We start from the raw sequence: 18700 nt of genomic DNA, 5'->3' as shown, positions 1-18700 counted from the left end.
AGCAGCAAAGTGTGCTTATCTCTTACTCTTTCACGAAGCTTGGACACTTGGCCTGTCAGAGGCACCACAGCTTTATCTGATACCATGATATCTGTTTGTTTACACACTAAGGAACTCCACGAGCCTGAAGGGTGATTTTAAAATTCTAGCAAGTCCTTATTTTATATATATATATATATATATATATATATATGTACCATTTATTTTAGGATTTGTTGAGAAACAAACGGTCAGACATCATCCTCAAAAAAAGCTGTAAAAAGGTTGCAATTTAATTCCTTGGGGATGATTCACCCTATCAAAAAAACCAAAAAACAATAACTCTTCCTGTTTTTGCCCCTGACAGGTTTAAATCATTATTCCAAGTGTCTGACAACATTACAAAAAGATCCCTACAGAGGTAACCTTTTGTACAGTCGGCAAATATGTTTTGCTGACAACAGAAATGGCCATTGCATGTCTCTCTTCAGAGCTCCAGACTCCATTTAAAAAACTGTAAAGGAACAGTCTTTAATGCTTTAATAACTACAGTTAGAAGCACTTTCTGAGCTATCTCCATCCAAAAATGGACTAAGATAAGCATTTAAAAACAAACAAACATAATATCTTACCTTAAAGCTCTCTTCTTTAGCAATCTGGGATTGCTTAGTTTAATGGGGGTCTCACTCCCAAGTCCTGTGGAGGAAACACAAGTATGTAAAATTAAGTCATGTGTTACATAAACTCATGTTAAACTTGAACAGCAGAACCTCCATATTTGAACAAACACAAATCACAGCGTAACACCTTGACGTTAACCAGCCAGTTTGTGTGCAGGCCCTTGGCACAGAACCACGTTCATTAAGCGGACTTCCACAGAGAAAACAAACGATGTGGAAAACAATAATCTGCCTGTCGGACTGAATCACATCATATACTACGAGACCCCTGTAGTTTAAAGTCTGGCTCCCCTCCAACTCCCACCCCCGCAAACACACAACACGTTACTCTGCTTCCATCCAGAGAGTGACTGTCTCCATCTTAAGTATCAGCCTATGGTGTTGTGCATGAGGTCATATTTAAAGGGCTTGATAGATGAGTGACTCTATGTGTGTGTCACTGAGGCAGGCGCTGTAAAGTCTGATCACACATCAAGGTTGCAGTGCAGCTGGGAGGATGCCAGGAGAAGCACTTTTATACTCTCCGTGAATACAGATACAGCATGAAGAGGCCGACAAACCATCATCACAAATCCATATTTACATAGAAACCATTATCATCCACAGTGTACGAGGCTCAGACACTCATGGTCAATCTCATGGTCCATCTTACCCTCGCACGAGAACAAGTCTCAGTGATAGGCTAATGGTCAACAGCAATATTAGATAGGGATAGATGAATGCTAAAATTAGCTGTTGTTTTGAAATATAGCCAGGTGTGCTTCTGGATTTATTCTCTTTGTCTTTCCATTTACTTTTCACTCACATGCGCTAAAACATTTGTAATATTTCTACTTTTTATTAACCTAAAATTTGGACCACTGCAGTACAACACCATCCTTTCAATTTCAGCATTTTGGCTTCCCACCCTGAGAGCTGCCATGTGACTATAGTACATTCTCCAAACTATGCTAATACAAAACAAACTTGTAAATTCAATAACTTACACAAGCCTTTACAAACCAGCCTTATGATGCCTGTTGTTTATTAGGAGTAAGGCTGGTGAGTAAATGAGAGCAACATGTGACATAAACACCTGCCTAGAGAGAAATACAGCCTCATCATCAAGAAAATGAGACTGGGATTGAGCTTGGTAAACAGTGATGTGAGGAATGGGAGTTCTGCAGAACATCCCTTTAAGGAATGTGTGTGTTATTGCCTCCGCCGCAGTCATTGACTCCAAACCTCAAACGTGCGGTTTGGCTGCCCTCGGACCTCCAAGCGGCCAGAGCTGTGCAATTTCAGGACAAACATGTGGTCCCACTTCCATCCTCTCCGAGTTCACCTCAGGGCCGCGTGACACCCCATACCCGACTCCCCCTCGAAAACCTAACCTCTCCCCCGAGGCCGCCCACCCCTAACCACCCATTCTAGCTCTGTTAGTTTTGATTATGGATGTTTGGGTTGATGCTTTAAGTCCCTCCTACTTAAGCAAAACATCATTTGAGAAGAAAGGAAGGCTTATTTGAAGAGGGCGGCGTGCCTGGATGTGTTTGGGGATAGTCGTGTATTGTTTCAGCTGGGTGGAATAAGGCTGGTAAACACAACTCATTCCTTGCAAGACTTAAATGATAATCCTGGTGATCTGGGCGCAATGAGTTTCCTTTTGACATAAATCCAAAGATTAGCACAACACCATTCTCGTAGATATTATCAGTGTACAGATGAATCCAGCAAACACAGATCCTTCACTAACTGAAACAGTAACACATTATCATACTGCACCTCAGATAACTTTGGATGTGTTCATAGCAGAAGAAAAGGTCAAATCGGTTAAGATTTGTCGCCAATTTTCCCCATTTACACCTCCACGTATGTGCAACTAAAACACTTGACTTGGTTTTGAGAGTATTACATGCACCAACGATAAGATAATCAACTCAACACATAAACCACCATGTGAAGTTGGTCGGAGTTGGCCCCTGCGGGCCGCCATTTGAATAGGCCTGCACTAGGCTATCCGGCACCACTTTGTTAACTAGTTAAAGTGGTTTGCCTACAACTTGGCCATACGGACATTATAGACGTTTTGTCAGTCTGACAGTGTAGGAATGATGATTGTTCAGGTTTGCATGAAGATGATTTAAATGCATGTTTCTAGTTAACATCTGTCCATTAACCTTGTTAACCTTTGACTCAACCTGGTCCCATTAGCTACTGTATGCAGTGTTTGCCGGCTGATTTACCTGTCTACTCATGTGCAAAACACTTATTACTATGTATTACTGCGAGGTTCTAGTTCTTTATTATGTTGCATGTGTGCATGCTAGTAAAGTAGAAGCTAATGCATTGACATGGTTCGTTGTTGTAAGCATAGAAAGTATACAGATGTTCTTTAATGCACTCAATGATAAACTGCATGTAAACTCCAACTGTCAAAGGGTTTACTAAAGATTAATGTATGTGTTAACTTCTGTCCAAACTCCAGGACAAGTTAAGTACATTGGGTAAGTCATAGGTATTGAAGGCTCATACAACATATTTTTGCAAGTCTGTTTTCCAGATCCTTAAAATGCATCTGGAGAGTAAAATATTATCAACATGCATAAAGGTAAAAACACCCAGGTTGACAAATACCAGAATTGTGAAACAAAACCAGATGTCCCAGAAAAGGTTAATAAGCTGCTAGTGTGAACATAACAAAAAGCATCATCCCTCGGGGGCAGCTGTCTGAGGCTATTGTCAGGTCCAACATATAGAATTTACCAAACCCAGACCTGTACCAAAAAGTGCCTCAATACATTCGTCATTCCAGACACCGGCATAAAAACCTGTACAATGATCACAGATGTGGCAGAGCCTTTGATGCTGGCTGTAATCTACAGAAACACTGTGGCTGCTATAGCCGGGAGGGAATGGGTCAGGAATGTCTCAGCTCTGTGCCTCATGTGTGTTGAAGAGGCTGTAAAAGGCGGCTTGACACTGATAAAACATGAAGATACAATGATTTCATGATTCAGTGAAGTGTCATTCAACCTCTAAGGTGAGGAAAGCCTTTCATGTGAAGGTATCAAAGGTTTGATGCACAACACTGTCCATACACCAGATCATAAACCAGGACTTTTAAAAACTCAAGTTTAACACATTAAGACCTTTCAGAGACTATAGGATATTGTAAGGGCTGGGTACTGTATCTTATAAGGTACATTACTAAAAGTAGATCTCTGATGAGGTTATCCCCAATCCTTCACATGAATATTCACAAAAAGAACCAACAATGGAACAGAAACAGCAGCTTTTAGCCATCGCTGCCCTTGAGTTTTGCAGAGGTTTTTGACCTGTGATTGAGGAAATGTTGCTAGCCTGGTCAGCATTATGCAAGGCATTTGTTTCCTTGTTCTTCCAACTTTCATCAGAGCTAACAGCTGCATCCAGAAATGCAATCCAGAGTCATTTTCATTAAAGAAATGTGTATGACAGTTTAGTCTCAGAGAGTCCACCACAAGTTCACCACACAGTCCAATTTGTTGATCCTGCCGGGTGCTGGAGTAAGCTCACCAATGGGTTTAACAATGTCATTGAGTTTCTTGATAACCGTAAGACAATGACGATAATGCGATTATGTTGAAACACGTTTGAAAACTGTCAAATGAAAATCTATTTAATGGAAGGCCGTCACAGATTGTCTTTCACAATCCTCTGCTCTGACAAATCGGACACTGACTGAGTGCTGAGCTCAAACACCACACTTAAACATTTCAAGAAGACTGGAGTGGCTGTCTGTCAAACTGGAATACTTAGGCCATGTCTTGACATACAAAAACAATCAGTGTGGTAACCAAAAAGGCATCAGGAGCTGAGCATATGTCCAAGTTGAGACAAAGGATTAGCTTCAATTCCTGGGATTAGTGAGCCCAATAGGAAATGTGTCAACTCTTTAACCGTCTGCATTACATCACACTAGATGTGCATGTGTGTGCGTGCGTGTATTAGTCTTATCATCCCCACCCAACAGTTGCCCACCTACTCTGCCTTCCCCCTGACTCAACCAAAGCCCCACTGAGAGAAGCTTAAGAAGTTAAGCATTAAAAAACAGATGGAGAATCAGAGATGAGGTGAAGGGATGTCTACAAACAGTTGATTTAACAAAATGATGTGACAATAAGCCAATTAGGCCTTTAACACTATTAACAATGAACCAGTTCAGTCTTAAATTCAATTCTGGGTAAACAGGGTGCAAAGGACAAGTACACTGACACATTAAACCCATCAAACAAACGTCCCACCTTAACCGGTCTCGCTTCTCCTGTCAAAGCCTGTAACTGGGAGACACCTGTTGTGGATTCCCGGCCAGTTTAGAACAGATGAGCCGTATCTCAACACTCAGCTCTCCATCAGGGAATATTACAAAGCAGTGTGGGAATGAGGGGCACTCTGAGACACAGATATGGATCTGTGGCGAGTCAGTGGGGTTTAATCATCCTTAGATACACAGGTGGTGCTGGATGAGATGATCTATTTACTGAGACAGTAATACAAATATGAGTAACTTCTGTTACATCATTGCAGGATGTATCCTTTTAAGGCTATGCACTGGCTCAATATGGGGCTAAATTTAAATATAGGACTTCAGACATGTCAAAGTATTGATATTTTATCCTTTAATATTTTTGAACTACATCTTGAAATACAGGAATATGAAAACATGATACTGATTTTTTTTTTTATGCTGTATATATAGCAACATAGTATCTGGGTTTATAATGTGTTGTGCAGTTTGAGCCAATGAATAAACATTGGAATATATTAAAATAATGTCTTTGAGGATCAATAAAGTATCAAAAAAAGATAATCTGGCAATACATTATTGTTTTCAAAATTACAAAGCCACATCACAACAAAAAACTGGAAAAGAAACCTTTTGGCAAATTACACAAAACTCAGGGTTGAAGTGCAGCAGCTTTTACTAAAAGTTAGCTAGCATTACATAAATAATGCTCCGGGTTAGTCACAGTACCTTTTTAAAAACACCATCTTTCTAATATCTCTGTACTGAGCTGATTCCACACACCCCTAAGGAATTTTAGCTATTTCCAGAACTATTTATTTACTGACAATGTACTAAAAACTCCCAAGTAGCTTTGTTTACACATTTTAGCTAGCTTTCTGGTAAAGTTAGATAACCTGCTCAGCTTGTCAGTGAGTTAGCTGATGGGAGAATAAGGACAATGAAAAAGAGAGACACATATGACCAACACGTTCCTCTCTCATCTTGTGTCCAAGAATTGTTCTTTCATGAAGGCGTTTGAACTCTGTCAGAAGGACTAATCAGAAACAAAACTAACATGCTAAATCAGCTTCTCTGGCTTTTTTGATCAGTCAATATGTTATCGTTGTCAAAACAACTCGCTATAGGTCAATAAACAGTCACAGACAGTAAAATTCAACATGACAGGTTAACTTCATGGATTGCAGAAATTTGGCTGAAATTAACGGATAATGCTGTACATTTTGGGCACTTTTATTGCCATTTAACTAGTTCCTGTGACTTAACATTGACTGGGCTGCAAATCTTATTTTAAATAAAAAAACATTTAAATGTATGTTTTGAGTTTTAATTGGTTAATGAGGATGAGAGTACATGTTGGTCAATGATGGATAAAAAATGCCAGTGTGATCATAGTTATGGTCCAGTATTCAGCCTGAGTCGTACATCTAAACACACTTTCCTAAATCTGAGTCCAAGAAGCTGTGAAGCCTAGAAAAAAAACTGCCTCAACAACACAGCTCACTGCGCTGGTAAGAGTCCCTCATCTCTGCTGCGTAGTGTCCTTGGAGGCTACAGCTGCAGCACAAGGACAGCTGGCCTCAAAGCAGGACAGTGAGCAGAGAGGAAGGGAGTCTGCAGTAAGTGTCCTGCTAACTTCCAAGAGCTCGGATTCCAAAATCCACACCCCAGAGTAACCTATCAACTCAGCCTGCGCCCGAAAATCTCAGCTCTGCCTCAAGTCACTGCTCTTACCTTGGCTGCAAAACTTGACGTGAGTCAGGTAATTTGAGATCCACGGGTTCCGATACATTTTGGCAAAAAAAAAGAAAAGTCAATAGACAGGAAAGACAGAAAAGAGGCAAAAGAGATGGAAGGACAGGCCTTGAAAAGAGGGTCAGTTGGCTAGAAGGGGATGCAGCTGACAAAAAGCAATTTGTCAATGCTGCGGGACAGAGAGACAGAGAGAGAGAGAGGGGAGTAAGGTAGTGTTTAAGAGGCAGAGGGAGGGAGGGGTGGGAGTAGAGTGAAACGTCCCAGCCGCAGTGCCGGTACAAGTAGAAGTGGTCCTGGTAGGCAGAGAGAGAGGAGCTGTGATTCTGTGGCTGCAGCTCTGCCCCTTCTGATGTTAACTCCTCTCCTCCAGTTCCTCTTGCTAACTGCTAAGGGCTAACCAGAGCCCACTACAGCAACCTGCAGGGTTGAAAGCTGCTCAGCGTGCACTAAGCTCATTAGGAAAGGCATGCAAATTAGGCCCCATCCCTACTACAGACTGTAGCAAAGTGTCCTGCGTGCTTAAGAATGAGCCTGGCAGGCAGAGAAGAGAGGAAAAACGGTGCAAATGTGTGTGTGTGTGTGTCAGAGAGAGAGAGAGAGACAGAGATAGTTAAGAGAGTCCCAGGAGAATGCTTCCTTCCCTTGGCTCACACACATGAACTGGATGCCAAAGAAACCGGTGCATAGCGTAAGAAAAGGAGGGGTGAGAGAGTTAGAGAGAGAGAGAGAGAGCGTGCACAGAAAGGGTGGATGAGAGTGGAAATAAAGAAGTGAGCAGGAGAAGAAGCGAAAGTTAAAATGACCCTCTCGGCCAGATGAGAAATTCCAGTCATCTCTCAGCAGGGACAAAATAAAAGGAGCAGCATGCAGAGAGAGAGAGAGAGAGAGACAGAGAGGCAAGGTGGGAGGGACAGAGAAAGAGAGCAACAATGACGCAAAGTAATGAAGACGAAGACAGACAGAGCATGCAATTAGTTAAAAGAGGGACACAAATTAGAATTTCTGCTACCACTGTTTAACACTTTGCTTCCTCCTGAAACAGCTGGTAGGGATCACGATCGTCCTTTTAACACACTCATCAAAAGTGTGTCTGCATCCAATGCAAACAAGCAGCAATAGTCCCGGTGAGTCATGGTGCATATAAAACCTTTTCCCAGTTTGACTGATCTGCAAAGTGAATGCCAAGAAGAACTTTAAAAAAAACAAAACAAATATGCACACCTCAACTATGCATTAATATGATGATGACGTGCTTGTCATTGCACTGATAGGGGAAGCAGAAAGGCTGGCAAAGAGCCTGCACTGCTTTTCAGACCCTGTGGGGAAAACAGCAAGCGGTTCTTATCTTCCTCCAGAGCAAAAGCTGTCACCGGCAAACACCCGCTCTGAAACATTAAACAGATGTACTGGATGGAAGCAGTCGCAAATTTCTCAATTTAGTGGCTGCAGAAGGGCCGGAACAACTATCAGAAGAAGCTTTTTATTCTTTCCTGATTTACATGCATCTCATTGCACTTTCCCGATAGTTCTTCGAAATGTAAGCCAGGTTTTTGGACCGTTTCAAAAACAGACCAGGCTTATCACATTATAACAATTGTCAAATCTCATAAATCTGTCCAGCCTCACCATCACAGGGCAACACAGGTGTGTTCACAAACTTCACATGCAGCCTGACTCCAAGTCTCTGGGCCGTGTGTGTGTGTAAACTTTAGAGGTGTCAAGTTTGGATCTTTCTCTGAGATGAGCTCATCCTGCTCAGCATGCGAGCCGCACACATCCATCACAAACCTGCCAATTCACACACGGGGTGGCTGGATGGAAAGAGCGCTACCTGCACGCAACCCTTTCAAACGGGTTATTTTAAGCAGCAGTCTTCAGGGTGAAAACTGAAATTCATCAAGCTACTGCCAGTGTGACAGCGAATGAACAGAAATAAGTTAGCTCAGGAGGCAAAAATATAAAACAAAGCGTTCCTTCAGTTTGATCGTCTTATTTAGACGTCACTCATCACACAGTGTGTAAAGGTCACACATCATTTCAACCCTCATCTCTCACTTTTCAAACAACTGCTACACTGCTTTCAAGGCTTTATTTTTCCTTTGCTGTCATCACTTACACAGGTAAAGGTTTACTGTGCAACAATCTAAACATTAATATAACAGATATATGAACTACATATATGGGTGAGTAATGTCTTTCTATAAAAGAGTGAAGTCAAACTCCGTTGTATGTAGAGGCATATGGTGGAGTTTTGCTGCAAGAGTACAATTCAAGGAGAACCAAATCAACTATCCAAACCGAAGAAAACATTTTTTTCTTGTAAAATACTTCAAAGAAATAAGAACCTCATTAACTTTGGGGGGCCACATATCTAAATTGAGAAGTTGTAGAAACAGCTGCAATCAGTCGGAACACTGAGGAGGCATTTGAGGGATCAACACATTAATGTGTTAATCTATATCTATCTATCTTTATAGACCTTAAAATGAAATCGGCCGATATATCGGTATCTGATTTTTTTCTATTCCTAATATCGGTATCGGCCCTTAAAAATCTGATATCGGTCAGGCCCTAAACTTGAGTAATCCAAATATTGATTTTTAGAGCACTCATGTTGGACTTGTCTTCTTGGTTACCTCAGTCAGTTGGAGAGAGTTCAGTATTTCAATCAGGTAGATTAAATATTTCTTACACATGTATTTAAATGAGTTATTTTATTGATGCTATAAGCAGAATCCAATTGAACAGCAAACTACACTGATTCTTTAGACATATGTGTTGCTGTAGTGCTAAATGCTCTGTGAAGCACCTTTTAAGGAGTCAAATGCCATCAGTGATGATTTTAATCAGATACAAACTAAAACATGTCTCACCATCTGTCATCACCACCTCAGCACCTCACCACCTGGCTGTCGGACCCGTGTGTAATGTTTGTTTCTTTGACTCATCTTCTACAGAGAATGACATCAGACCTACAAAACCACCCGACAGTTTCTACCCTGTTATTAGCAACGGTGAGTCTTTACTGCTGCGGACGGACAAGACCCAACAGGTCCCTGCGCTGATGCAACGCTGTGCCTGTTCTCTAATCTCTGAGGTGGATTGTGGGATTTATTCAGACAGTAATGTTGGCCCCTCGGAGAAGATGAGCTTGTAAACAGAGAAGCATGCGAGAAAGTACATGGTATTTATTTAACACTAAGACATGTGCTTACATACTGACAGAGTATTTAAGTGTTCTGCAGCATGCATTAGGAATGTGAGCATGTGTAGCGCTGCATAAAGACTGATTACAAATCACAGCCAAAGAGTCAAACAGGAAGCCCCACTACAAGCAGACTGAGTAAACCTGCTGAGTGTTAATGCTAAGAGTTACCACTGGCATTAATGGTATAATTAAGGACTGCAATGCTTCATGTAATTTGTAAGAGTTTGACTATAGAGATGAGTTTCAAACCTTCTATTCCTTACCACTTCTTGTCCTTTCAGTCTTTAAATAGTATTAGACAGAGGCAAGCCTTCCCATAAGGGGACCATCTACTCTGTGGGGGTGATTTAAGTCTGCTTCTGTAAATACTTACACATTGACCATAAAGCAGCATTAACTGGTTAGAGGGATGACAGCACGGAGAGCAGAAACTGGATCAAAGGTCAATGAGAATGAAATTGAAGCCGTCTCTGCTGCCACACTGCAAACCTTGACAAAGTGGTGAAATGGATCCGTCCCTGGAAGCCTAACGCCATTAAGGAGAGCATTCCAGGAAACTAAACTGACATCCACATGGGTTTCAAATACCATTACTGTACAAACATTTTTGGATTGAACAAAAAAAAAAAAAAAAAAAAAAAAAGGCTCTAATGATGACATTATCATGCCAAAACATACCAAGAATGAAGGTAACATATCAATGCTTTCTGGTGGTATATATTTGTATTGGTGATGTATCAAAGCTTTGCAGAAAATGTTGAACATGTGAAATTTGCAGATCAAGTTGAATAAACTAAAACGTTTTAATTGCAGTAATCTTGTATTGTGCTAAGTTACTTTTTAAAGAAACATTACCCAACACTGCTGACGGGTATAATGTAGAAAATCAATCATTCAGAATGTAAATGTAATAATAATAACAGAGCCACACCTCTCCACTAATCATCCCCCCAGATGTTCAGTCAGCCACACTCTGAGTGGATGCTTTTTCAAGCTGGACAGGCTCACATGTGCAGCCAGTCAGTGGGTCATAATTAGATAAACACTTCCAGACAGTCCGTGTTTGCCCTTGAAATGACCTCGAGTTTCTCAGAGGCATCCCGACAGGTCTGCTAGGAGAGGAGAGCTCAAAGTCTGCTTCAACCTTCCTGGTCAGAAAACCTTTGAGATAAGAAAGAACACTGAGAAAGAGGGAGAGAGATAAGTATTAGCAGGGCTTGTCTCCTGCTCTAGACTCTTTCACAGCCATCCTAGAAATAAAGTCCAGATTTATGGCGTCCCATAGGAAAAATATCCGTCTAGTCTGGCAAGAGAGCAACGGAGGGATCCTGTGTGCGCGGCCGTGTCGTCTCTGCAGACACATAACAGAGCAGGAGCCTCTGCAGCACGGTCATAAATTCAAATGGGTGGGGGGTAGAGAATGAAAGGTAAAGATATTCATATGCACACATAAAGGGAGTTGGAGGGAGGAAATCTGAGGATTAAACTCCATTTGCAATGTTGTTTGATGTCTTTTACAAGGCATGATTGGATTTTAGTATGAAGCAAACAGATTCTATACGTGGCCTTTGACCTTCAAAAGGGTACACAAAGGGTGTGTTGAGAAACAAAATGTTCTTTAAAGAATGTCAGTGAAAACTTTGTGGATTCAATATGTAGGTCTGTCTTTTAACAAGAAACTGAACACAGAATTTGATCCAACAGAATCCAGCCCTTTCCAATTCCTTTGGAAATCTATTAAGAATGGAACGAACAATATGAGATTTTTGGGGCCAATATCGATATTAGGGAGAGCAACAACCTGATCCCGACATATTGTCTGACATCTTTCTTAGATCTATCTTCGATCTGTGGAGATGGATAGCTAGATATAGATAAAACATATTTATTGTGTTGATCCCTCAAGTGCAGTTATCAAACACTTGTGAAAAAGATATACAGTACAATGAGGACAAGAGGGTCACTCGACTGGAAGGTAACTGTGCATGTATCTTCATCACCGCCTGACACTCTGGAGAGTGAGAATGCTTGTTGTGATCCATGCTAGTTTAATACAATGAAACTAAAATAAAATGCTATTTTACTGTTGAATAAATCTAGTAATATCTGTGAATATCTGCAATGAAATAGGCGAGATAACGCTAATCACTTGATATGCTAATATCGGCCGATATTATAGTGCGGTCAATTAATCGGTCTGGCTCTTCTATTATGGTTTAACTTGTCAATATTTGAACTCTAGTATCAGCAAGTCTGGGCTGATGTGATCACTGTCCTTAAAACCAAACATCTGTAAAAACAGGACAAGAAGATCCACAGTGGATGAACTGCAGAATTGTGCGGCAGCAGATATTTGATTTAGCATTCAAAGCGGTGCTGTTTAAATGATCCATGTGGCCATTGAGTCACAACATACTCTCCTGCAAAGTAAGTCAAATTCAATTGGTAACCTGCAACCAGATTCAAATATACCAATACCAATCTTCCAGTCCATCTTCCTTTATAAATTTAAAGTGTTAAAGTAAGTTCACTAGCTTAAATATCCTTGTGGTTACGTGCCGTCAGCAGGGCCTCTGAGGTCAGATACTTCAAACTGAAGACCTCTTTATCGACTTCCTTTCATAACTACAAGTCTCAAAGACTTGTAGTTATGAACAGCCCCACTGCAAATAGATACACCGAGACAACTCTGACCTTTTCTGACCATTGTCCAGTGCATTAACACCGTCAAACACACACATACCTCAGCATGGCTTACCCAAAATAAAACAGAGATAAGGGGTCTTAAGTAGGGGACTCATGACTCCAAGAGGTTCAGCTGGGTAGACTCGAGGCCTATCACAGAGCTTAAATTTAGCTCTGGGAATCAGCTAAACCTCAGCTAGAACAACTGAAGGTTGGAGGTGGCTCCTTTGTGCAAAAAATTGATATCTTGTCTTTGTAAAGGAGATTCAAGAGCAATTCAATGTTCAAATATTTTGAATTTATTAGGAATGACAAATCTGGGAAGTCAAAGGCTTCTATCCTACCATTAAAGGCATTCATACAATCCCATGCAAACTTTAGAAAGCAATTGAATGACTGCTTCGTAGTTTCACAGTGCAGTTGGTGCTGTCAGTGTCTTAGTCCTTTTTTTTCTTCAAAGTTAAAGGAGCAACGTGTAACTCTGAAAATGAACGTTTAAAATTGGTACTGCAGTCCAAATTCAAAACATTGGCAAGAGCTTGCCCCCTAACCTGCACCATCCTCTCTAGAGTGGATGCCAAGGCAGGTTTCTATGTCATGGACACTGAAGCTTCAGTGTTTAGCCAGCTCTGCATTGGTTTTGAAACCTTTCTGCATTCTAACCTCTCTCCATTTTTCAACAGCATCTCCAATATTGATCCTAGTTTGAGCACGTTTCTGCTCGTGGAGCTTATTAGAAACATGCAGAGGCTTTTTAGGTCGGTTAGAATCCGTTATATCTGAAACAGTTCGCTTGCCTGCTTCCACCGCTGCAACACCTGTTGGAATGCTGTTTGCCTGCAAACGAGGGGCATTTAAATGTCTGTGTCGGGCTGCCTTAAAACCGCCTACCTTCCGTTGTTGTTAGAGAAGCCAGAACTTCAACAGAGCATTTTTCCTTAATGTCTGATGAGACAGTAAGGTCATTTTATGATTTTAATTAAGTAGATATTTTCATATTGCTACTTTAACTGTAACAATAAGAGTAAGTGAAGTCATGTTGTCAGTCTGAAGCCAATTACCCATTGTAATCAAAAATATATCTCCCATCGCATTGCCAAAAAAAACAAAATCTTTTATCTTTAGTTGTTTAAAACTTCTTCTTGTCCTGCCCCTGAACATTAAAGAAACTCATTTTCTTTGAATTCCTTGAACTTTGAATTTCCCTGAGGATCAATAAAGTATCTCTCTATGTAACAGTTAGTGAAATGCTATACTGGCCATTAACATAAATGCATGACGATTAATTTGTAATATATAAATCATTCATCACCATCTGCTCTTCAATAGTGATGTTAACTTTGAGGCATGTGATGCACCTTAAAATACTAAAACACACGTCTACACTATCTGATTCAAATGCATCCCCGGGGAAAGATATATATACCCAAGTCAGCACGCACTCATACAGAGTCTCCAGCTGTTAAATAAACACATGTGTGTGTGCTTCAGTTTGATACACACAGCACATCTGGTCAGGAGAGAAAACCTCTGCAACAGAATTCTTAGTCCTTTCCTGCTTGCCAGGGACATTTTTTTTTCCACCCCTGAATGCTGCAGACACCTTCCCAAGAACTGTCATCCTGGAGGAAGGGAACACTAAAGTGGATGGAGAAAAAGTGGAAAGATTTTACTCCCTTCAAGAGTCAAAACTGTGCAGGGAGAGCCAGCAGAGCAGAGGCTGCCATTGGTGAACTGAAACAAATGTAGCTGCAGAGATCAGTTTCTGGTGGAGGACACCTTGTTTCCAAGAGTAAGAGTGCAGAAATCAGTGGACTATAAGTGCTGGAAGGAGCTTGTGTCAGAGCTCAAGTCTGAGGTCAAAGCCAAGGGCAGAGACACAAGCTGAATGTCCTCTAGTGCTATTAGTGGCTCATCATAAATCACCTCTAATTAGATTTTAAACGTGGCCTGGTGGTTTAAAATAAAGGGAAAGCTGTCATGGAGGAGTAAATATACACTTAAGACCTACCACCACGTGAGACCAGCAGGATTAAGCCTCCTACTATAAACTGGGTACTACCTACTACATAGAGCCTTGGAGCAGGTTCATGGTGGGCTGCAGACAGTGACACTTAAGTCTCATTTGAGTTTGAGACAGGCTCAGTTCAACGATCTAATTACCCTGCGCTAACATTTGTTTCGCTTCTGTCATTCAACAGGAAACGACACAGCTCTCTTTGTTTAACAGGATATCTGTAAGCTGAATATCTTTGGGATTAGACTGTTGTGTAGCTGGGCCAAAACAACCTATCGATTGGCCAGGTTCCAATATGAACTGTAGGCCCCTATATATAGGCTCACAAATTATCTCAGTCCTTTTGCTTTGTTTAAAGAAACCTGTTGCCTCCCTTTCACATACGAAGGGAACCACAACCACACAGCTTCATTCTGTTTCCAAAGAGGCCCAGAAACCAACCAGTTCTCAAACCATTCTCCCTTAGGTCCCCTGGGTCAGTTAGCCAAATACATTGGTATTTGCTGCAATTACTCGTATTCATATTTTAACAATGGGAGAAAATATTAGATGTAATGTGATAGTGAACCACAAGTGGTGAAGTGGAGAATAAGCACCTAACTCTGCAGGTCCCCGTAGCTCTATACAGTGTTTTACATCAGCAGCTGATGAGCTTGGTATTTTTCTTGGTGGAGAACTAAAAGTAGTGATGGACTCAAATGTGTCCAAGGAAAACTTAAGATGCATGCCAAGGCTGTCTGATGGCTGTGCAAAAAAGATAACATTTTTAGATATTTTTTCTTGACTTGCCCCCCCCAAGAAGAAACCTGTGCGAGGATATGCACAATAAATTACAACAACAGACAGAAATACATATAGGTTACAAATGCAGGAGCTGCCTTGAGGTATGAAATGGAAATTTGTCAAAGTACAAACCACACATTAAATGTTGCGACTACGTGGTCCAATGCAGCTGCCCACTTTACCTAGGTTGTAATCTGCATTGCTGGATGGAAAATCCTTCTGCATACTGTATATTCAAATGTTGATGTGGAGGAAAGTAAAGGAAAAAAAATACATCACCAGTCTACTCACAAAATGCAAATGGAATGACTTGGAATATATTGGCTTTTTGGATTCAAGCAAAAGTTAAAAAGTGAGTGTGAAGGATGTTTAAGTCTACTGAAGAGCAAACTGGTATGAGACACTGTCTGTGTCCAGCTATAGTGACAGAACTATCAACAGTCAAAGCCCATTTCAACTTGTCCATTCGGTGTTTGGTCCAACCTGACTGTTGACAAGAGGACGTCCTGGCTAAAAATAATGCTTTGAACAGCAGCATGAGGCATGTTCAGTTATCGTTCCTGCTATCACTGGGACATTATTAGCTGCACAACCATTCCCCTATGTGATCTTCGTTGTCTGAAGGCTGACGGCCACACTGCTGTAGGTCTTTTTCTTAGTGACGGGTCCTTTGAAGGAGCGGCTCGTAGCAAACCGAGAAGAACTAACTCTCCAAACCTGACAGGTGAATAAGCCATCAGAGCCTGAGCGCAACTCCCCAAAAGGAAAATGAAACAATCTTGACTGTAGCTCTCCAAATGATTACCTGGACCCAGACACAACACAGATACATCAGTCCTCTGACACATGAACACAGTGCACTTCCTCTCATCCCCAGGAAGGGATTAGTTACTGTGGATCTGAGCCAAATAAAATCGCAGTGATACTGCCTGACATAGACAGTCGACACCCCATGGCAAACAGCTGAGAAAAGTGACAGTGACAACATGAAACAGAAGACAGTATCACCGCTGGACTGCCACTCCCCCACAGCAGGAAATCAGATCAGACCTCAGCCAATGAGGTAACTGTGAACTAGGGCTCATGTATATTTGGAGCCGCTGGTATAAATAAAACCATCACTCAGGGCATCATGATTAAATGATTCATGCTAGAGCACATGCACCAATCAGTTATCCTGTGTATTAAGAAGACCCAGTTACAGTTTATTTAGGTGTATATTTCCCTGGAAATAATCAGTAACAGTCGGAAATTCATGAGAATAGTCTTCACAAATAAAAGGGTAATAAGAGTATTAGCAAATGAGTCCCTGCATTTTATATCTATTTAGGGTCTTTGGGTCCATAGATCACTTCATCTTGAAGCCGGAAAATAAGCTTCCATGGTTGCAACTTTAACTTTCAGCGGAAATGACCTCAGATTTAATTCAATTCTATGCAATGTTCTTGTTTCATCACTGACAGACCCAGATTTTTAGTGCATGCCCCCATGTAAAGAGGCTACTGTCCCTCCATGCGGGCAGCCCCGCATTTAGATTGTTAGCAGATGAGCAAAGCACTAAAACCATGGACTGTAAATATTTTTGGACAAAGCCTGAGCGACGTCACACAACTGTTACTACAGCGGCTTTTGGAGTCTCATCCATGGCTTGGTCCATGCCTGAAATGCTGTCTCAACTAACTTTCAGTCAACCTAGCGGCAGGCTAAGAGCTGGAGCTGAGGCGGGTTTTAAGCCTCTTGACGAACCGTTGCACAGCGCCCGTCTGTCAATCAGGTCAGCTACACGCCTTATTGTGAATAACGCTTATCCTTCATAGAAGTTAAACAGATGAGTTATCAAAAAAATGTATCCCCGTACAGTTTGCAGATCGAGACATGTGCTTATCAGACCGATTAGTTTTTTTAACCAGGCTGTAAACATGTTAATCTCTGCTGTAAACTGTCTTTTATGAATGGGTGTGTATGTGGCTCTCTCTTAGCGATTCTGCAACCAGCCTCAAATGGACACTCGATGAACTGCAGGATTTTGCACTTTGCACTTCTTTCAACAGCGGAGAGATTGCTGCTTGACTAAAACCTACATTGATCCGGGTAATAACTAAGTACAGGGCTTGAATCAGTGGAAAAACTTGTTTCATGTGTGTGTGTGTGTGTGTGTGTGTTGCCCTGTTAGGCAGTCTCTATTTCTGTCGGTGCGTCCAAACTGAGAGAGAGCAGGTGCAGCACAATGAACAACTGTACTCTCCCCTCCCCTCCAGTCACTCAGCACTGAATGAAGCACACATGGAGGGCTTCAGCAGCACAAAAATACAGATCTCAATGCAACCATTCCTTTCCGCGACTCTAGCTAAAACAGATAAATGCTCTCAAGGAGGTACGGATATCCAGTGAATCAATTCTGGTCGAGTGATTGGAATAAACTTTTTAAATTTAAATATCTCATCATGAAATGAAGAACAGGCACATAGAGTTTGCTTTGATGGATTTCTGATTTTGCAGCAAAAATGCACAACCTAACAAAGATTTAAATTTGGTATAAATTAGAAATATTAAAATAAATCAGACTGTGATTTAAATATGACCATATAACACATGATGGCTTTCCCTCAAAACTCCAATAACATTTTCACTAACGTAAGAATTTCATCTGTTTTAGCTTGAATTCTTAATCCATCAAACTTTGAAACTCGGCTAAACAACCCCAAAAATGTCCGCTCATTAAAGTCATCAAAGTCATTCAACCACTCTAAACTAATCGTTAAATCAAAGTCACATACCTTTTTAGATCATGGATTCTCCTCTAAAGAGCACTAAGTCTTGAAATGGATTCAGGTGGGTACACACAGTTTAAAGTTTTCTAAAAACCTGAACTGTGTTGTTCAGAGTCTGCTTGTTCCCGAGTCCCTGAGAAGGTCAGCGCTGTGGAGGCTTGTGGGACAGACTACTGGGACACAAAGATAGACTGACAGGTCCACAGGCCCTGCCAGCAAACCCCCCACCACCTCCTCACCCCCCCCCACCCCCACCCCCCTCAAGAACCTGAGGGGTGGAGGGGGGTGGGTCGGTGTTAAATTTAGAATGGTGCTTTCCCACTTCATCAGTCAGAGCCAGATCAATCCAGTGACCAAAGTGACAAAAAGACATTATAGGGCCAATTACCCCGGGGGTCAGAGAAAGCTGGGATAAAGGAGGACAGGAGTGTCGAAATGAATCCTTTCTATGATGCATCAGGACGGGGTCGTGGATGATTCTGCGTCGATGTAATGACAGAACATAATTGATTGTTGTGTGCTAGGACTGTCATGTTTAAAGTTCAAACATTCATT

General features: G+C 41.3%; 1 protein-coding gene across 17 annotated transcripts in view; it reads right to left on the bottom strand.

Moving 5' to 3' along the window:
- Nucleotides 1-18700, bottom strand: part of svila (supervillin a) — a 73846-nt gene that overhangs the window by 39856 nt on the left and 15290 nt on the right. For 3 of the 17 annotated variants that reach the window (XM_061064624.1, XM_061064620.1, XM_061064622.1), the window contains exons 1-2: nucleotides 6661-6865; nucleotides 612-675 (exon numbers count right to left, since the gene is read on the bottom strand). In XM_061064624.1, the coding sequence (XP_060920607.1) occupies nucleotides 612-675; nucleotides 6661-6718 (122 nt within the window). In that variant the 5' untranslated portion in view covers nucleotides 6719-6865. Of the gene's footprint in view, nucleotides 1-611; nucleotides 676-6660; nucleotides 6869-18700 lie in introns of those variants that run through there. The other 14 variants (XM_061064614.1, XM_061064615.1, XM_061064619.1 and 11 more) reach the window with 9 other exon arrangements.

The sequence above is a fragment of the Labrus mixtus genome, chromosome 19 (assembly GCF_963584025.1).
Source record: "Labrus mixtus chromosome 19, fLabMix1.1, whole genome shotgun sequence".
Classification (NCBI taxonomy): domain Eukaryota; kingdom Metazoa; phylum Chordata; class Actinopteri; order Labriformes; family Labridae; genus Labrus; species Labrus mixtus.
This window is presented reverse-complemented; position numbering and strand designations above follow the sequence as displayed.